The 22,269-nt window shown below is 38.1% G+C and overlaps 1 protein-coding gene across 5 annotated transcripts in view; it reads right to left on the bottom strand.

Moving 5' to 3' along the window:
* FHIP1A (FHF complex subunit HOOK interacting protein 1A) overlaps positions 1-22,269 on the bottom strand; it is an 82,013-nt gene that overhangs the window by 7,516 nt on the left and 52,228 nt on the right. For all 5 annotated transcript variants that reach the window (XM_053941169.1, XM_053941171.1, XM_053941170.1 and 2 more), the window contains 6 exons: positions 21,333-21,491; positions 19,129-19,215; positions 8,611-8,778; positions 6,393-6,472; positions 4,798-4,985; positions 1,897-2,937 (listed from right to left, as the gene is read on the bottom strand). In XM_053941169.1, coding sequence (XP_053797144.1) covers positions 1,897-2,937; positions 4,798-4,985; positions 6,393-6,472; positions 8,611-8,778; positions 19,129-19,215; positions 21,333-21,491 — 1,723 coding nt within the window. The remainder of the gene's footprint in view (positions 1-1,896; positions 2,938-4,797; positions 4,986-6,392; positions 6,473-8,610; positions 8,779-19,128; positions 19,216-21,332; positions 21,492-22,269) is intronic.

The raw sequence follows: 22,269 nt of genomic DNA, 5'->3' as shown, positions 1-22,269 counted from the left end.
GCAAAGCTGAAGCTGCAAGGCAGGTTACTAAATACATTAAAAAAATTTGTAAAAAGTGATAGCATGACTTTCACTCCCAAAAATTTATTTAAATGAGAATCAGAGGATATAAGCGAAGTTTAGAAGCCTTGTAACAGAGTAACTAGATAAGAAGTCAAAAACTAGATAAGAAGTCAAAAAATTACTGATTTCATGGCCATGGCACTGATATATGAAGAGGGAGGAAACAAAATACAAATTCCTGTTCCTGAACACCACAAGTCAAAATAGGGATGAGAGTGTTTAATGCTTTTACAATGGATATAAGACGCCAAGAGGACATTTTCTTCACAGATCCATAGCATTGCTGACACTTAGCAGCTGTGAGAAACTTCTGTCAGAGAGAGGCCTCATCCCTTAATGCCATCCCAAAACAGCAAAAGCAACCTAAAAACTTTATCAAACACATCTACAAACATAATACAACATCCCAAATTAGATACAGAATCATAGAATGGTTTGGGTTGGACGGAACCTCAAAGACCACCTAGTTCCAAGTTCCCTGCCCTGAGCAGGAACACCTTCCATTAGACCAGGTTGCTATCTTTGAAAGGCCCTGCAATTTTAACATTTCCAAAGTGTTGTTGCAAGTACCTCCTTACATGCAATCACAAAGATCTCCATTAAAGCCAGGTCAAGAGTCTAAGAGTAAAACACACTGTAGATGGGTAGCTAACATCTAGGCTTATTGTGTTTAGCTTTATATCTTAATTTTCCTCAGTTCTGAGGTTTGCATGGGTTTGGGTGAGGGGTAGATTTTTGAAAATGAACAAATGGAGAGAGGGACTAGATTAAGAATGAGAAACAGAGAGAACATTTTTCAGCTACATTTGACAGCAGATGATATGAAACAAAGATTTGGATACAATTAGCTTCCGGTACAAGGAAATTGCCACCACAGCAAAAATAGCAAATTAGTTGAAAAACAGACTGGATTTTTCAATTAAGAAACAGTGCCAAGCATTCTGGCCACAGCTGACCAGAAAGGGCTACTTTTCAATGAACACATGTTTTCCCCCTCCACATGAATAAGAATCCATCTTACAGAGGTTTTTTGTTGGGTGAGGAAACCTAGTACATGATTATTTTTTATTATTTGCATTGCTCCGGTATCTAGGAGACCTAATTAAAGACCAGGACTCTGCAGTGCAAGGAGCTGCACAAATACAGATCAAAAGCCCACTCTGACCTCCAGTAGTAATGTCATTCCTGAATAGCTTGGACAGTCAGCAGAGAGCAATCTTAAATTGCTGCCTGGCACTAGACAGAAAAGCATGCCAATAGCGAGGGCAGACCTGACACTGGAGAACAGGATGTCAGGGCAGAGCAGGGAGACAGGCACGTACAGACATGGCAACAGTGCTGACACCTTCTGCTACAATGTGGAATAGCAGAGAGAGGAAAAATGGCACTGTGATGTTGCATCCATCCCATCAGAGATGAAAGTTACCAGATAAACAAATTATTTACTTGGGCTCTGTATATTCAAACAGTTACTCTGACCATCTTTCAACTGAAAAAGCTTCCTCTGACATGACAGAGCTCTCACATACAAACAACATAACCCCTGCTCAATGTTCTAAACAATTACCAAGAAAAAAAAAAACAAAAAAAACCAAAAAAAAACCCTGAAACACTACCATTTGCTTTCACCATGCTGATGACTCTGCTGTATTTTCACATTGGATCTCTCACTCTCCTTGGAGTGGTTTCAGCTATTTAGGCTATACCCTGTTTAGTGCCAGGACTCTCCCTTGCTCTGTGCTTGTATTGTGTGCCAGTGTGACCTCATCTGGCCACCTTTAATCAACATGCCTTCTTGCATTTGTTATGTATGTAATTAACAGGACATTGCACCTGTAAATGGAGCACTCTGGCTCCTTGGAGAGTGCTTGGGAGACACATCCTCCTTTGGTCCAAAGGGAGATGATATGCTCTCTGCAGAAGGGGTATCTGCTGAGAAATTCTCAAAGTCCTCCTCTTCTTCTGCTGGAGAGACAAGATCAGGAGCATCCAACTTCTGCTCCTCCAAGCTTGCACTGTTTGGAACCAGTTCTTTAATAATTCTGTCATACTGTGCAATGAAATCCTCACCATCTGTGCTCAGCAGTTTTATACTTAAGTTACAATCTGCCTCCTGAGAAGAAATCTTTAACTCTAAGTCTGGCTGTGGATCAATCTCAGTCATTTTCTGGTTTATTTGTTCTCTCATTACACCTTTAGTTGAGCTTGAATTTCTCTTACTGTGCTCATCCAAGTCCATTTCCAGCTGGGTCTTTGCAAGAGACCCATTGACTACAGTCTGGCTCTGCACCTTGTGTTCTCTGGCTATATTTAAAGCTTTCTCCTTGGAGCTATCATCATCTTGAGTATCCTTCTGGGCACATAACCTGTAAACCATAATATCATCCTGAAAGTCTGACTCCTCTATGTAAGAGCCTTTGATGAGCATAATGGCATTTTTTTTCATTTCTTGAATGTGTTTTGGCGGCTCTGCAGGTGGCTGCATTTCTGTGCTTCCCAGATCATCATACGGTTGTGGCGAGCACACATTAGAACCAGGAGAAATCCCTGTGTCATAGCTATCATCCCATTCTAGCTCCAGCTGCATCTTCTCACTGAATGGAGTTGCTTGAGCAGAGCTGCATGTGCTAGGTGTCCTCTGCTGGAGCCGAAACATGGGGTGTTCCACATCTGTACTGTTCTCCTCGGCGAGTGTCTGAATAAAGGTGTCTGGATCAGGATTTTCTCCATCATACAAGGCAGACCAAACCTTACAATCTTTCATGCACTGGATGATGGCTTCTTGAGCTTCCCCCAGGTACTGCAAGTAGCTGATGTCCACAGCCCTTCCATATTCCACAATGCAAGCAGATTCAGAAGAGTGTCTACCAGGATCTGGAAGTAAAGACAACTCGTATCAAGAGTAGTACATCAAATTTTCTCCAGCAAGGCATCCACTAAGACATTGCAGGGAGAGTTTTTAACCCTAACAATCCAGTAAGGCAGGAAGACCAAAGCACAACAATTGAAATTTGCTCATCAACACATGACTTTTTCCTATCACAAAGACAGAGCTGTAACTCAAGATTTCTATGAGACCAGCTTGCATTCAAACCTACCATGGTTTGACACGGAAGTTAATTTTTTCAAGGGAAGTTGGGTCAAACCAATCAGTGGTCAGGTTTGGATATTGGCACCTGGAGTGACCACTGAAGGCAGGGACATGCCTCTGAGAACACAGGGGGTTAAAAGCAAGAACGCCCAGGGAGCTCTCTTCTGGTTCCGGTCGTCAGAGAGTGCAGACTCTCCCCTGCCCAGGCACAGGCTGGGTGGGGGAGGGGAAGCCACGCGGCCTGGGAGAGGTAGGCCAGGGGCTGAAGGACTGGAACCGGGCAGGCCCCCCCTGCAGATGGAAGGGTGGAGAGAAATGGAGATGCCTTTGTTCCCCCCTCCTCAGAGGGAAAGAGACAGAGAGCCTGACAGCACCTGGAATTTGCTGGCAGAGGAGAAGGAGAAGGTGGGGGGGAAAGGTGTCCAGCTGTGGGAGTTGGCGTCCTGGGCAGAGGTTTCAGCCGTCCAGGGAATCTGAACTTTTAACCCTATCCTGGGAAATGAAAGCTTTGTAAAATATTACTCCTCCTTGATTCAAAGTAGAAGAGAGACAGTCTGGGATCTGAGATGTTAGAAGAAGAAATTTTTAGGTGGGAGGAGATGATGGAGTGGCTTGTGGCTGGACTTTTCTTGATAGCCATAGACTGAACCAATTTCTCCTGCAACAGAGACAGCATTTTTAGGGGGATGCAATGGTGAGCCAACAGACCTGCTTCAGCGACTACCAGCACAGGAATGGAGAGAACAGAGAAGAGTTGAGGAGGGTGTGGTGATACCCTCTGCCTTCAGGAAGAAGATGATCTCTGTTCTTGAGACCCTCGGCCCCAGGGGAGGAAGAAAATGGGGAGGACTGTGGTCCCAAAATGAGAAGCTGAACTTTTGTCTCTTTTGGTCCTTGGCAAAGCATCCTTAAAGGAGCCCTATGGGCAGTCTGTCCATGCATGGTGGTGAGAGCACTGTGACATGGAAAGGAGAGTGTCACACTGGCAGATTTTTTCTCCAGGCGGTTGCCATGTGTGACATGGAAACACAGGAGGTGGCAACTGTGTTTCCTGGGGGGTCTGTGGTGCAAGAGAGACTTCTCTCTCCCTTGATAGACTGAGTATTGATCATCTGAAGGGTGATGACTTGATTGAGGGTCCAAATTGTGTCTCACTGTGGTTTGCTGGAGTTTGGGTGGGGGGAGGAGGAGTGTTTTGGAAGGCTTTCATTCTGGATTTAGTGTGTGTCTTTTGTCATAGTAGTTGCTTAATATAGTTCTTTCTCCTTTGTTTTTAAGCTTGGGCCTGCTCTGCTCTGTTCCTGATCACATCTCACAGCATTTATTTGGGGAGGTGAATTTTTATGGGGTGCTGGCATTGCGCCAGCGTCAAACCATGACAACCTTAATGCAGCAACCACTCTGAAGCAGCCAGAGTTGCTACCATGTATTAGTACACTATTGTCATAAATACATAGTCAAGCTGGATAGCTGTTAAAACAAGGTTTCGATAGACCTGGACATATGGAAGGAATTAAATAAACTCTCTACTTCAGATTTGCCAGTTTATTGTTGCCCACCACATTTCCTTCCCCTTCTATGCTTTCACAATTTGTCCCACAAAACTCAATTAATGATTTTATCTTCCCCTGAGCACCAATTACCTTTAGATTGTGCTGGTTTTGTCCAGAGAATATAGTCTTTTTCTTGGCTTTCAAGTGTCAAAGTGATTCCAGTGGAGCAGCAGAGAGGTGTCAGGGCCAGCAGTTTTGCAGCAGATACAGAATAACAATCTCTCTCTTTCACAGCACGCCGCTGGCTCAGCATCATGTGGTTGCACGGGATCAGATACCTGAAACAGCAGTGCCCAGCATCACTTATCCTTCCATGTTAGAAAAAGCAACAACACACAGAATTCCCTTCCCACCTTCCTGCCTTCTCAAATGAAACAGCAATAATAATATTTACAGTGATCCATTTTCTAAACCGCTCAAGAGCATGAAACCGTGACTCTCTATATTGTGATGCTTGGTTTGATAAGGAGCTGTTAAGATGAGCAGAGATAGGAGACAGTTGCATCAGAACAGGGAATCCTTTGCAGGTCAGAGCAAACCTGTTGTAAGAAAGTATAGAGGAAGTGTGGGACAGGAAGATGTCAAAGGCCAGCAGAATGGTTTGGTCTGACTATGAATGCATTCTGTCTCAGAATCCTCAATTTATTTGTTTTCCTGGGAAATTCAGAGAGAGGCTGTTTGCCAGACGAGCAGCCAGAAAGAAAATGAGGGAAGGGTCATCCAAGCATTTTACTGCAATAGATCAAGACTGAGCTCTTAGGCAGAGGAGGGAAGAGCCTAGAGGAAGCTAAGTCTCATGTTGAACTTCTTTAGAGCAGTTTAGTTTTACTTTTTAAAAGCACTTTTATAAGAGCCTCAGTGTTAACTACACCAATGATCTGCCATTTAAAATGCAAATAAATTCTAAAGGATTCCCTAAATAAACAAAAAGATCAACCACAGCACTCTAATGTTAGAGTGGTGATGTACTTGTATTCACAGAGGTCCTAGCAGTATTTCCAGGCACCACTGCCAGATCTATAGGGAATTTCACCTTAATGCCTATGTGTGGAGGGACAGAAAGTACCTGAAATATTCATGTGATCTGCAATACTAAAAGCCCAAGTCAGTTACACCAATATTTCCAAATAAATAACCAATTCTCATCTAATAAATATACCCAAATTGTAAGTATTTTGTAGCAATGTACAGAATCACAAATTAAAACCAAAAATTATCACTGCATTTAGTACATCACTTAATCTACCTAGAATAGTGCAGGAACATGAAGTATTCTCATTGAGCGAGGAATCAAAGAGATGGAAAACAACAAGAAGGGTGGGAACTGCAAACAGTATATAGGTCTGTATCACAGTGCATAATACACTAGAGAAAACATGCAGGAGGGAAAAATTGTGCATTTAGAAGCAGGGAATAAGGACTTTGGAGGTGATAAATATATTCTTAGCTTCTCTCACTTTTATATAAATAAATCACAAGATTTACTCTTGCTCTGGAGATCTCAGGATGTAAATCAAACTTCGTCAGGTCTGGTAGACTTTTGTTGGGACCATAAATATTCTTATCTCTGTAGTTACTTGGATTTCTGCTCTCTTGGAGAACTCCCACCCAGCTCTGCATCCACAGAGAGAGACCATACATCCCAGAGTTAGGATGAAGAATGGCAAAAAGAGTTTGGGCTTTACCTTAAAACTAGCTGTAACATCACATCTTCACAATGCAAGCCAATGAGTGTTCTGAACAACGCCAAGGAGACCACACAGAGCTGGAAAATGATAAACATTGTCAGCTTTTAATCTGGAAATTGTATCTTTTCAATCCTCCCTGCATACTACATTACAAAATGGCTCTGCCAGAATATCATGGTTTATAAGACACTCTTAGAATGACATTTCATTTAGTCAGCACCCTATGTGATTTTTTTTTCAAGTTGTCTAGGGCTATACATGTAATATGTTACATTTTAACAAAATACAATCCTAAACAGAATTTTCCTTCAAATAAGCTACTAATAAAGCAGTGTTAAATATTATCCAAACTTATTAAGTTGACTTAGCATGAACTGAACCCTGTAACTTCCAATATAGTGTTTTAGTTTTTACCTCTGACACAGAATTTGAACCAACTAAAGGTCTTTTCTGAAAGAAAAGTTATAAATCACTTCAGGTTTCTGTTGCTTTAGGTATAAGGAATTATTAGTGTTCTGCACATTAAGATGCTGAATGGCTGAAGAACTTCACAACAAGCCTTTGAAAGAAGTCAGATTCTTGCATAAAAGGTGTGTTTTAACTGGGGGAAGGACACAGAGAAAAGCAAATTTCCTGGTTTTCTCTTATGAAATTTACAGCGAGTCAAGTATAACTTTTCTTCATGGCATCTTCAAGAACACCTGCTGCTGCCTCAAATTATCCTGTATTTAAGAAATTTAAGTTTACAGGGAAATAGTAATCATTAGTCTTTGCAAATCTGGAATCTTCTGAGTAACTAAATCCAAGTCTATTTTTGTACTGTGTAAAAAGATAAGATTTAAAATACACTCAATAAACAAAGAGGACAGTATTTCTAAAAGTCCTTTCAGGCATCTGTCTCGAAATTTGTTTAACTCTGTGAATTATTAATTAGTATTTTCATCAATAGTAATGTACACAGCTTTTGTGCTATGTTTGCACTTGTCTGAGCTATACTGCAGAAAACTCCTTTAGCATCACAGAACTTTGGCTGAGATCCTGAGCTGCTCAGGGCTGAGAATTCTTTACAGTTCCCATCTTGTTTGCCTATGGAATAGTAATTAATGATCAGCAGAGACAACAGCATTTGCATTTTTGTTGACAGAACTGTTTCAGTTTTCAGAGTTAATCCATCTTAGAGATGCACTAGCAGCAGCATATATATCGATATTTGCATGCACTTACATTTCAAAACAATTTTCAGAAGAAGCTACTGGCTCTAATACACAAATATAATGCGCATGCTGGTGTTCTGGCTTCTCTCAAACATTACTGCACATTCTAAGCCTTCGCTTGCACTAAAACAGTATTCTCAACTTCATCCATGAAGCTCTGCCCCACCCAAGAGTCAGCCAAGGCTTCCAGACAAGGCTCACTGAAGTAGTCCAGCGCAACAAGTAGTGATTTTCCCATCCAGAAGATCCAACTGTTGGCAAAGGTAACTACTCTCTCTCTGGCAGGCAGCCTTCCAGCCACTGTGCTGCACTGTGCCAAGGCTGAGAAGGGGCTCAGCACAAACCTGAGATAAACCCTACTGCACAAGGGAATGAAGGCAAAGAGAAAGAGGCAGCAGCCTCATCACTTGAGCAAGAAAGCATGTTCTTTTAATCAAATAAAGCAGGCAACATCATAGTTAAGTAAACATGCTACAGAAATACAGACTATAGATGCCTGAGAAATACATCAGTGAGATTGCAGTTAACAACTGGGATCCATTTGGAGACTTCCTTAGAGGGCTCCCACTGTTTCCCCAGACGGACTATTTGAAAATGCATGTTGCTTGGCAAAACTCCAAAGATAAAAATGCTCCTCACCACAAATATATTTATAAGTCCTGGGGAGAGTTATCTCCCTAGCACTAATCCAGTACTGGTCAAAATAAAAATGTTTCCAAATGTACCTTTTATCTTTTATCAGGATACAGACTTCCAGAAGCTTTTATTACCTCTATCCCATTTCCTATATATGTGAAATCACCTCACAGGTTTATTAGCTTTGTATAGTGGTTGCTAAATGTCAAAACACACACACACACAATTGAGAGGGTGGAAAAATCATACCATTGGGTGAAGGGGAGAAAACTTCTAGCTAAACAAGTACCAAACTGTAATCTCCCACTTAAACAGTGAACCTACATCCATGCTGAGTTCCTGAACTTCCTTTCTGCTTGTCTTACCCGGAATGGTGTGTTGATTCTGCTGGTAAGTGTATCCAGGATATGAACATTCTCGTGTTGGTGCAGCAAAATAAAGCGGAGGAAAATCTTGAGGAGGGCTGGCTCTGAAACGCTGCGCAAGAAGAGATCCAGGTATGCAGTCGTCGTCATCACTTCTTCCACAGTCACCTGTAAGCAAAAGTAATGCAAATACTGCAAACACAAACATACTGCACACACAAAATATACACCCATCCATCCTCTGCAGTGGTACATCCAGCAAAGCTCTCCATCCATTACTCTGCCATAAAAACACTGAGTCTTTCCTCTTAAACTTGCCTTGCAAGCATTTTGAACACATTTCCTACCTGTCTTGCATCCTCAGGAAAAACATCCTCCCTCATACTGACACCCCAGACCTCACACATAGTGAAAATCAAAGGACCAAATCAAGCTAGAAGATCCCAAACACCTTTCTGCCCATGTCATCTCCTTTGCATCACACTTCTGCTGTCCCTCAGAAGCATTTTCAGATGTATTTCAGATGCATCTACCACTTAACCAAAAATAAATGTCAGAGCAGAATCAAAGCACAGTACAAAGTCATGGTCGTGCAGCTTTGAAGAGAAAATTCCCATAGATATCCAGAATTTTGTCATGATTTTCCTTCTTTTTATTTTGCCACAGCACAATTTCTCATTTTACTCAATTTTTAGAAGGAGTATATATACAAATATATTCACACATAAAGCCCAACCCAGAATCTTCACTACTGACTATTAGTAGATCAAAATAGAATTCATGATACATGTGACATTTGCATACCATAACCCACGCTGCTCTGCTTATTGCAATCCCTTGGAGATTATCTATTCACAGAACACACTGGCAAAGTACAGAAAATTCCAAAGCCCACCTCTGCACCATGTACTGCTCTTGCAAAGTCAGCATTTTTTAAACTGTTACCCAGGGATCTAATAAGCTTAAATGCACAAAGATAAACCCTTAAATACAAGAATCTGTCTATATGAAAGGAAGTATTAAACATCTTTTGTTTACCAAACTTAGCTGGATAAATGAAAAGACTGATTTTATTAAAAAAAAAAAATAATCAAAGCTGTCACTTAAGACCTAAGAGGATTTAGAAAATACTCAGAAGGGCAACATTTACGTAACATGCTGTAAATATTAAAATCCCTGTTCCATTATGCTGCATGTTAGCCATGTACACAGTAATGTCATGATGCAAACATTCCCTTTAAAGCATTTAAGACCACAAGCTACTTCTGGGTGGTTACACAGAACATAGGAATGGGGTACACAGGCTGCAGACCTTATGGAGAGAGAAGCTCTAAAGCTGAGGTCATTGAATCACTCTCAGTCTGAGGCTTTATTCTAATACTCAGCTACACCATCATTAATACAGTAGGATACTAGCTCATTTTGGTATTAGAAACAAAACACCAGTGAAGTAGCAACAGTCAAATTTTTCATCAGGAAATAGAAGCAGCCCAGCTCCAATCAGAAACCGTTTTTTCTTGGAATAGATTTGGGGAGTTGTTGTGTAAAAAGGAATAGCCTTCTGGTGAAAGTGTCTGTTGTCCCAAGAACTGTCTTTTCTTGCCTTTTTTTTTTTTTTTTTTCTTTTTTTTTAATTGCAGTGAGTGGTAAAAAGCAAAGCCCAAGAAATCCATCATGTGACATCATTATGTCACCAAACAGTTCATGGACAAGTTTAAACACTCTGCCAAGGAAAGGCCAGACAGAAATAATGCATCATTACATTACATCATTACATCTCCATGTCACTTCTTCATCCCTTATGGGGAAAAGGAAGCACGTTCTTGGCTGTCAGTTTCACCAATGTTTGCTGACAGAAGGTATATGTATCAAATACTGCAGCTGTGAAAGCAAGAAAAGCCAGCAGATTCACAAGGGCAGTTACCTTTTTCTAAAACCCACACTCTTTGGACAACTCATCCTACAATTTCTACCAGTGAGAGAAACCCACAAGCTTTTCAAAGTGCATACCATGAATGAAACAAAGAGCAGCAGCAGAAGAAAGCCAGCTGGAGAGCAGCTTAGAAAAGAAATGTTAAATTCTGAGAGTGTGTTCAGTGCTCCTAACAGTTTGGGCTCTAGACAAAAAACAAAGTCATGTTTAATAGGCAACACACCACTGATACCACTAAGCAGAGCTAGAAGAACCAAACTATTAATGAAGCCCTAATAATTCACAAAGGAGTTACTTGTAATCTTGTTAAATCCTAACTTTTTTAAATGAGGGGGTTCTGTGAAGGGTACCAAATTACACTGAATTTTTATTACTTGGGAAAAAAGTTGGTGAATCTGATTAACCATTTTCCAAGAAAGAGACAAGATGACTAAGTTTTGTCAAGATTTAAATGGATTTTTCAGAAACTTTTTCAATTTTTAGTGAAAACACACTGTACTATCTACCACACTCCAAATTTCCTCAATAAATGAAGCTAGGGTCTATTTTTCAGGGTCACTGTGCAACACTCAAAGCAGGCACATTAAAGTGGCACAAGCAATTTTTATGCTATCATGTTCTAGAAGTTCTAGTATTCTCTCCGTGTGCCTTTGTGTGCAAACTAGCAAGGAGACCAACTTTCTGCTTCCTTGCCAGGGCAAATTAAAATGCAAGCCAGGTATGCAGCTTAGGAAAAAGATCAATTAACCTGGCAAGCAGATGTCTGCACTTTTACAATTACTGTATCTTATTTTGCCATCTTGCACTCTGTGTTTGCTTATCCCTTTTAGCATATCTGATGGTGAGTGTAACTTCTGAAGATTCAAGGCACCTAGAGAAGTATTCAAGAAAGCTAATTTTAACTCCACGAGGCTTATTTTCCTTTTACTCTATGGAATATATTAGTCTGCTCTGATTGAGCCTCTGGAGAGCTGACTCTTTTTGCAATTAACTAGAGAAGGACGCTAGAGAAATCAGTTAGATGAGGCTAAACCCAGCCCTGGCAAAAATCCTTTTAACTCTGCACACCTTCTCTACAGACTGCATCATACATAAAACATGGAGTGTTGAAAGTGAGACTGGTTCAATTTGTGCAGTTATTATTGAAGATTTCTGTTTTCTACAATACCAAAGCCATGCTATTAAGCTTCATTCAGTCTACCTGCTGGCTGTCTCTTCTTAAACAAATGTCTCGTGAGACAGATTTGGGGGAAGAGGGAAATAATTTCTAATAAATTCAAATCAGTACTCAGATAAACAACAAAAGAACAAACTTTCCCAGAGAACTAAACAGGTGCTACCCATGTCAAGTATGTCCACTACAGTCAAATCCTGAGGCAGTTCTACAAAAACTGTTATTGTAAACATTGTAAACATTGATTACAGTATCATTTCCCCAAGTCAACTTTTAGTTACTAGCCCTTGGAAATGAACATCTTTGAAAAGATGATAAACAACAAGCCAAAACTTACAAAAATCATATATTTAGTTTGAAAATTCTTCACCTTTGATAATTCAAATGTCAAGAAAAATACTGTAACAAAGGGAGACTAATAGAATCAACATATGGGTTTCTAGAAAAACCCTTTTTTAAGTAATTAAATTTCAAGTTTGTTTTTGATAAAATTTTTTATTAAATTTTTATTAAATTTCAAGCTATGTTCTGATAATACCTTTTTGATAAAGGTATTTCAGCAATAATAAAATCCACCACTTCCTCAACAGCAAAGATAGAAACCCACCAGTAATTTCCCTTGCATTAGATCCTTTCTGCTAATGGCAGAGACCAGGGATATCGCTGCTCTTAAAATAAAACTACAGGATTAAAAATAAAAAAACCAACAAAATTCATTTCCAACGCATTAATCAGACCACTACTCTACCATTTTTATTTTGATTACCCACAATCATAACAACTAAAAGTTGCTGGATTTTTTTTTTTCAAAATAAATATGAAGTATCTAAAAATACCATTCAAAAAGCTTCATTCATATGTTTTTCTACAAAATCAGCTGTGACAGATCTTTTTGTGAGACATAAACTACAACAAAAAGGCCTAGCTGAGAGTCTTCATGGCCAGAGAGATATTTGACTGGAGATTATTGAAAAGACAAGGCCACTTTTAGCCATGTAATACCCTTCTATAATTATGTAATAATTTTCAGCAAATCTTTCCTCGCCTCCTCTGATGACTGATTAGATAGTGAGGCAGAACGCTGTAAAGGGATCCAGCTTTTACAAGTTACTCTGCCAAGTAATAGCAAAGAGCTAGAAATTACTGTCATTGCAAGTACAGTTTAATATATTACACTCACCGTGTTAGACCAATCACATGGATTCTTTACTACTGGCCATTTTCCCTTGGGAATCACACATATATTTTCTAATTTACAGCTTCATGGCCACTTACATGAATATGCCTACATGATTCCTCCTTTCCATCACATATCCCTTCTTACAAGGACTTCATATTGCCCATGAAAAGACCACAACTGTTCTTATTTGAAATTATCCTCTAGATCCATCCCCAAGCAGTTTTAACCTGAATAAGTTCACCTCACTGACAAAAAACAAAAAAAAAATCCAACCATTTCTACTCTCTTCTATTAATTTTCATCTTCTTGCCCCCTACTTATCCAGGCAGAAGGGTTCATGCTGTACAATGAATTGGATCAGGAAACTGATTCAGATTAAAACTATCTAGAAGGTGAGTTTTAACCTCAATCAGTTTCAAGTATGAACAGCTGTCCTGGCAAGAGAGAGGGACAAGCAGGGTCAGGGACAGAGGATGTTTGCCCTCTGGGGGAACCAGAAAACCCAAACTGTTTCAGCTTACGTTTATAAAATGCTTCAGTTTATACCAGGTTAAAATTCAACTGAGCTGCATGGCTGAGGCAAGCAGTGAGAGGCGTCTTTACATATATCCACACCATAGCTGGTATAATTAAATATGGTAGCTATGAACGGGCTTCTGCAAAGCACAAGGCTATTCAAAGTTTTCCAGTGACACTTGATTTAGACATTTGTATAGAAGCTGTCCAAACACTTTTCAGTAAGGTGAAGGATGGTATTATTCCTAAATGGGAACTGACAGTCTTGTAGGATATTTATAAAGATGCTTCTTCTAATCTGTAGAGTATAATTTACAGGTCATTTCCCCCTAGCTGAGCTGTGTAATCATCAAGTAAGTATTATTGAACTATCACAGTAGCACACCATGTCAGAGGCTTTTTTTGGATGGGTGTGCAGTAGATTTGAGATCCATTTGACAGAGCTTATTTGACAGGACTGTGCCAGCACCTCTGTAGAGCAGTTCTGTTCACTTGGCCAACAGCAATGCTTTATGTCAAAAAGCTGGTACAATTTTCCATTATTCAGACTAAACCAAGCCTATTCAGATTAAAACAAGCCTTCCAAGTAAAAACTAATTAGATCATAGTTAGCAATTAAATACCATGTAGTAGAGGAGTAAATGCTGACATTAAAAATTTGCTTTTGTCATATAATTTGTCAGATTTTAGTGCTTTCTTCAATAAATTGAAGTACCACAAATTACATAAACTTTCAAGATGGTCTGAATAGCTGCCTGTGTCAACCATATTCTTTGAATGCCAAACTAAAATGAAATTACATGCATTTACAGTGAAAGAATGTATATAACCAATCTGAATTGTATCAAAGGAAACAAAATATTTATACATATTTATAAATATTTATATTTATAAATACCAAAGTGTGGCTCCTAATTATCTAGCACATGGTTTTGACTGCAAAATATATACATATTCAAGATCTTCTGAAAAGGATTTCACTTATATTTCTACAGAAGCGCTGTAACTACCTAAAATAATAAGGTAAATAAACACAGTCTACTAACAACTATATAGAGACCAAAATAAGGCAATACAGCCTCTAACAGAACTAGTAAAAATGACTTCGATAGTGTTATTCTGAATTCACTCTGGGATTTCAACGAGGTTTCAACTGAGGAGAAAATTAGTCTTATTTGATTACTTAGACCCTTGTATAATCTGTCCCTAGAAGACCTTGTATTTTATTTATAGAACTCAATGTTAGTTTCGAAAGTGCAGCAGGAAATAGCCAGTGAAATACGTCACAGAATCCAATGGTATGGCTCTGTACCATTCTCTGAACAGAACTATACATTCTCCTGAGTATTTTTTTCCTATTTATCAAAATATACAGAGCTGTATAATTTCAAGTTGTAACTGACATGCCATCAGAAGTTACCAGTCTTAACTTAAGAACAGTTTCTGTAAGATAGTCTTAATTTTTTCTAAATCCCAGACACTTACACCAGAAAGAAAAAAAGATGGTTTGGGCAAAAAATTAAATAATGGAAAAAAACTACCAAATTATCACCTTCTTTAGCTCTGTGTCTTTACAGACAAACCATTTTATTCCTCTGTTTTCAAATGAATTTGTGACCTTGCACAAAAACATGCCTTCCCCCCTGCTCTGCAAACAGTTTCACTGAATCAGTTTTTTGATGTCTCAAGCAACTCCTGTATCAGAAGTAAGGGAGGCAACACTTCTGTAAAAAGTACAATAACAAGTCCGGATAACCAAAAGACAAGGCAGGGCTCTCCAGCACAGCCAGTTAATGCACATGCCCAGCTACATAATACAAATCTGGGCTCTGACTACCCATTCAGCAATGTGCAGCTTGGGAGATAGGAACATACTTGTCAATCGCTCATTACACATGTAGGTGGGATAACCCACACAAAGTAACAAGACTAGGACAGACAAGGTATAAATTAGGCTACAAGAACATGCTATATTTAGGATACTTATCTTTGAGAAATGAAGTTAGGGAGTCATAAGCCTGAGAATGTTTGGGTTATTTAAGCACATCAGAGTTAATCTGCTACAAAAATAACTTTCACAGAGCTCATTGTGAAAAACAGGTTATTTCAAGCTAGCTAGCTTGCCCAATCAATTTGAAACTTCCTTAACTGGAAAAAACCTGAACTAGAGAACTCTTTTTCAACTCCATACTAGCTTCCCAAGATAAAACCAGAAAAATCACACCAGAAAAAATATATTGGTCTGCCCACCCCCGGACTTTTTCATAGAAACATCTCCATCCTCAACAGTCTTGTACTGTTTCATTCACACAGTGAGCTGTGTACATAGTAAGCATTTATAGGGAGACAATCTGCAAAAATTTTTAAAAGGCAGAGCTTACTACATGGTTCCATAAATGTCATAATCATTTCAAGATCACACATAAGCATATCTTAATGTTTTGAACCACACAGTGAAATTTTAAACGATTTTTAATTAACTTGTACTTACTGAAATTTTTATGCTACTTTTATGAAAAGTCTTGTTTGATAGTCATATGTTTTAAGTTGGGAGAAGAGAAGGAAATCAAAGAAAGGAGGTAAGAGGCTTGTGTGGATGAATTAAGAGCTCCTAAAAACTCTGAAACACGAAGAGACAGAAGCAGGGAAAGGTGACCCAGGAGGAATATGGAAGAAGTGCCTGAGTATGCAGAGAAAGGATGAGGAAAGCCAAAGCCCAGTTGGATTTGAAGAAGAGCTTCAACAGCAAAAGAAAGACCATGAAAATGCATGCTCACTGCTGAATGGGGATGGGGACCTGGTGACAAAATACATTAAAGAAATCACAGTACTCAATCACAGAATAACAAGGGTTGGAAGGAACCTCTGGAGATACCTAGTCCAATCCCATTCTTGACTGGAACTGTCCTTGCCTAAACAATTAATGCTAGTCTGTGTCTTGCTGCAGAGCAATTTTTTTTCCTCAGAACATATTTCTTGTAGAAAATTAGAATATAGTACAGGAAGATCAGGTTTGTAGTAGTCTGCCTGCCCAAGCCATTCCAAAGCAGAGCCAGAAGCTCATCTCCCTTCCAATTTTTATATTAAGATTGAACCATGAGTGCCAGATTAGATGTGGGCTGTTAAGACCAGCATGTCACATGAGGTCTAGACAGACTGACTTCCTTCCATCCTATCACCAAAAGTTATCAGAAGCAGCTGTTCCACACCAGTAAATTCTAGAAATAAGATTTATAGAAACACCTTAGGCAGATGTACCAGTAATTATCATCAACTCTTCTTACCACCCTTTAACCTTGCACTGATCTGTCTTCCTAATCAGGTATTTATACCATGCTTCATTACACACTGTATTTGAACTCAAGCCAGAATGAATCAGAACAATCCAAACTGAATGACTGAATTAAAACTAAAATCTTCAGCCACAAGTAGACTTTATGATACCAAACCAACTTCAGTCAGTTCAACCGAAAAAAAAAAATAAAACCAAGATATATTTAGTATTGTGCTAAATGAAAGAACTTCTGTTTTAAAAACTGTCTTGAAACATCTGGCCTCTCATTTTGGCCCTTTCCAATTTTTTATTATCCTCAAGGTTAATTACAACATTAAGTCCCCAAAAGGGAGATACAGTTTTCAAGGTCCACTCTTCCCCTTACCATTAATGTTTTCAATGGCAACTAGAAATAATTTTAATGTATGAATGAGCTGTTGCAGCATAATTATCATAGTGCATAGACATATGTCCCAAGAGCAAGAAGGCAAAATATTTATTTCCTGTTATTAACATGGAGCACAGGACAGAAAGACTGAAGAGGTCAAATGTGCCTCAACTTACTTAATTCATTTTGCTACAGAGTTTTGGTCTCACAGATGTGAGAGCCTTGTATCAGATCCACTAGATGGTGCAATCCATCTTCTCCATTAAAATCATTTGAAGTTTATACAGAAGAAGTTAATTTTTAACGAGGAAGAAGTCAATTTTAATGCTAATCAAGGAAAGGTTTATTACTGGAAGAACAAGGCACCAACCAGAATATCAGGGTTCAAGAAAGATCTAGGCTATGAAAGTCACCTATGTTAGCAGCCAACATCCCCATTTTCAAGAGAGATATGATTTCACCCACTTTAAGATTATAAAAACAAAATTTTCATCAAAGGAAAAAAGGAATCAAAACAGCCATCTTTAAATTATTTAACATCAACAGGGAAGTAATCAACGCAATAGGAGGTCAGGAGATTTACTGACTGATAAGAATGGCTTTCAGAGGTATGGTAGTAATCAAAACAATCTAAGGTTAGTCTCATATACTTCAGAATAGTACTCACTAAGACTAGAATCCATTCTGATACTTCCCTCATTATCCATAACCTTGACCTAAAACTGGTTAGGCTTTTCACTTCTAATTCCCAGTCTTGATAAGGGATTAAGTCCAGATACAGGAATAGAAAAAATTACTGCCAGGTAAGGGGGTGAACTACCTCAGGACAGACTAAAGCCTTGATCTGGATCACAGCCAAATTTTACTTCAACCCTCACCCAATTCCCAAGTGTTTGAGGTCTGCCAAATCATTGGAAAAGACTCTGCATTGCTTATGACTTTTTGGTGACTATTTACCATGAAGAATTGTGTGTGCTACTGAAACAAGTTGTGAACAAGAAAGCAGGGTATGGTGTTTCACTGTCCTCCAGAAAATGGAACAGCTGCAATGCTTTGTGCTTGGTAGGCTTTGAGAGAATTAGGAGAACATACAAAAGAGAGTTTTTAGTTTCCTTCTGGAAGCTTTTTGTGGATTTTTATTTTCAGCTGTTCCTACATTTTCTCCTCAAAAGGGGTGTTCTTTTACAGGGCAATGAAGACTGTTAATTCATAAAATCACAGAACCATATAATGACCTGGGTTGGAAGGGAGCTTAAAGATCATCTAGTTCCAACTTCCCTGCCAATGGCAGGGGCACATTCCACTACACCAGGTTGCTCAACATCCCATCAACCTGGCCTTGAACACTTTCAGGGATGGGGAACTGACATAATTGACACCGTCTGCAACAGCTGGAAATATTACTTTTTGCAGCCTAACAAAAAAGAAGTAAATACATAATTTACTAACACTGGTGACATATTTTGCAAAGGATAAACCCTAAAATTCAAAGAAAAAATGAATTTTCTTCAAAGTAACATAAATTGCACTCTAATGCATTAGAAAACTGACACCAAACTCTACTTTAGGAAAATAACTCTACCTAATATGATAAGGAACTACAAAACAATAGCAACTTTGCTAAGATTAGCATATTTCTTGACTAAACATATTCCTTTAGAAAAATATTCATTTAGAAAAAAAAAATGCTCACAGAAACATGTCTGTCACGATGAAATGTCTAAAATGTCACTGCTTTTCTGATGTTCTGTGAGTCCAGAACAACACAAACATTTTGGTTCTTCATTACACTTAAGAATTTTAAACATTTTCAGAAATACCTATGTATTGCTTAAGGAAGTATATAGAATGAAAAGATGGAAAGTTACTCTAGAAAAGTACTGAATTGCATGCAAGTCACTACTGACAATACAGCTGATATTATTATTATCTGATATTATTATTATTATTATTATTATTATTATTACTACAGCTGATAGTATCTTTATACAGAGATCTTCCATAATACTTTTTCCTGTTATTCTTTTGTGCCATACTTGCAGACGTCACTGACCTTATGGAGTGCAGGAGCCATTACTGGCACCAAAAATCCATTGTAAATGTAATTTATAAGCTGGTTGCGTATCAAGGGATGTGCCACCTAATAGGGTGGGGAGAGAAAGACACAGAACAGCTCCAGTGAGATTTAAAAGACAGGGCACAGAAAGCTATTATTCACTGCCAAAACCCTTTCCCATTTAATAAGATATTCATTTGTCCTCACCAGCATTTGATATTTTTCTGGTTCTTAACAACTGTTTCTTCTATAAAGAAATACACATACCATCTTTAATTACACTAAGTCTGCCAAACTCAGAGACATGGCTTTTCAATCTTCCTGCATGCTGACAAAGATTAATGGATGGACAGAGAAGTGCATATAGCTATGTATCAAAGCAAGATCTGAAATTCTAAATTCAGCTCCTGCAACCTTGGGGTCACTTGAAGGTGGATTTGCCATTGTTAACTTGTCCTTCTGCAATAAAGAAAAGCAGAACAGCTGCTTTCCTATAGTTCAAGAGTAGGTAAATCAAAGCACTCTCTAGCTATGGGGTAAGAACATGCTGTTCACATGCCCTTCTCCCAGTCACTGTGAAACAAACAGAAATTACAACAAAACCAGCATAATTCATTCAATGGGATGTTTAAGAGCTTTAAAACAAACAAACAGAAAATATTATTAGAGGCAAAAAATTTACTTTTATAATTAAACATTCCTTTTGTCTTTGCAATGAAAACACATCAATTCATGTATCTAAAAGAAAAGTAAAATTCCATTCAGAAGCTTTCAAAGCCAATATATTATGTTTGAAGTTCACAGAGACTGGAGTGTCATATAGCCTGTATGTGGCCTCCAATAGATTCTCCAACCTGCAACTCTTACCAGACTTCCTTTAACTTGTAACTCTTAATTTGGTAAGAGAAAGAAAAAGAGTGGCCCTTCTTATGCTATGGTCCAGGGAAAAAGTAGTAAATGCCAAGAGGACTTGGCTACCCTGTTCCATTTTAATCTCTGGCCAAAGTTTTTGAGTGAACACAGACCAGTCCATGTGCAAAGCAAAAATTCCTACAGTAACTGAGCTTTCAAGTCATCTGAAGACTATATAGACACAATCGAGCAGCAGTTAGAAACTGCTCTTTTGGCATGTCAACTGATATCCTTAACCATTTTGCTTCTATTTGAACAGTGTTTTATTTAAAATAATTTGTTCTTTAACTTCTCTGCAGTGTCCTTTATATAATTTTTTACAATAAAGGTATCAATTATGATCTTCTGCAAATGTAGATCTGTAGAATAACTCTGGTTAGACACTAAAATTAATATTGCCTCCTCTTCCTGTTTAAACATGCATGCTAAAAATCTTGTATAGTACATTTGAACAATGACAGCTACTATTATTTTTGCTTGTTCAAGGCTTTAATAGTCAATCAGTTCCTTTACTGTATTTTGCACGCACTGCACTGAAACATATCTTTTATTTAACTGTAAATGTGACTAAATTTTCAATCTTATCCAGCACATTTCTTCAAATAACACAAATCCACAGTTTCTGTAGAATTTATATCCTATTTTAATGGAATACTGGATTTGGGTTCTATCAAGCATTCAAGCCTTAAAAACAATACATAAAGACAAGAATTTCATTTTACATTTAAATTGGAAAAAAATAGTAAGGGAGCAAAGCACTGAAAAGAAGAACAGAATAGATTCAAAAGAGGCCAGTCAAAAATGAATTTATACTTCTAGGAGGAGACCTAAACAATTCCGCTTGGAAGGCTTTCTTTATGTTGTACTCACTAACAGGCAAAACATTTCACTGTTTTCTTTTGTACAATGTTATGAGAGCTTGAACAAATAATATAAACCCTACATTTTCCCTCATGTAAAGGCATTCAATTTACTTCTAGGATCAACAGTGGTATTAAAATGCAATAAACGTTTTGTTTTTTCTTTTAACAGAAAATGCTCCCAATTACATAATGTAATATCAAGCTTTCATTTGAAACATTTGGCACCTGGAAACCACAAATATTTTAGTACATCCTCATAATCAGGACAGACAGCACAAGGCATTCATTTTATAAACAGCTTGTTTTAGTCTAACTTTAATAGTTCATGCCATTAACAAAAATAAATAAACTCTATGACTTACAAACTTCTGCAGGAGATGTAACTTACTACTACTTCTAAAGAGCAGCCTAACTCTCTTCAGTTACCTGTATCACAGCATTGCAAAATTCAAGGGAATTCATAAATTGTACAAGGGCTGGTGACAAAAGCCAGTCATCTTTCATCAGACAATGCCATTCTTCTCCTTTTTCTTCCAGCTTTGTAGGCAAAGATGAATAGAGGCCACTTAGTCCTGTTGCTAGCACCTGTATTTCAGAAACAGAAGAGGAAATAAGTTAACTTTCCAATAGTTTATCCGCTTGAATGGTAGTACCACAAATGACTTCTTCTATTAGTTTTAGTAACATAAGAAATGTTAAGATTAATTTAATTTCCTTTCAAAAAACATGTATTTCCTGTGGCAGAAAGAAATAAATATTTTAAAGAGCCTTCCATATAATATGCTTCTTTCAAGATCTGGTATTTAGGAGAAAGTGATGGAGAAAATCAGGTTATCTTGTGTTTTTTTTTTTTAATCCAAAGTTACAATTTCTTTTTAAATTTTTCTAAACTTGTTTTGTGCTTTCTTCAGTCTCTATTAGAAACAGCCATCAGTGCCATTATCTACAGCTTGTCTTTTGCTGGTGATTCAAATGTCACTGCTCAAACATGGATGAAGTCATTTCACTCAGAAACATGAAACATCAGAAATGGAGGAAGAAAGTGCCCCATCAACAAAAATGAAGTTCAGCCCCACTTACACCACAGATACATGTTGACTTTGATTGCCAGGCAGTTCAACTCAGCTGAATCTGCTTTAAAAAAAGTAAACTTAACTGCTCATAATTTCCCTTTTTCCTATTTAATTATTTGAAGGAAGCGAAAAAATAAAAAAGATTGAAATCACTTATTATTTAAACAATGTTTCCAGTAATATTAAGCCTTACAGGTGATTTATGTAGAATGTATCACCAAAGAACAAGAGAGCATTTTTAATTACAATTTAGAAAGCATATTTCCAAAAGGGCTTTTAAATTTTGCTGA

Source organism: Vidua chalybeata, chromosome 4, assembly GCF_026979565.1.
Source record: "Vidua chalybeata isolate OUT-0048 chromosome 4, bVidCha1 merged haplotype, whole genome shotgun sequence".
NCBI lineage: Eukaryota > Metazoa > Chordata > Aves > Passeriformes > Viduidae > Vidua > Vidua chalybeata.
The sequence above is the reverse complement of the archived record's forward strand: the minus strand, read 5'-3'. Positions and strand labels throughout refer to the sequence as shown.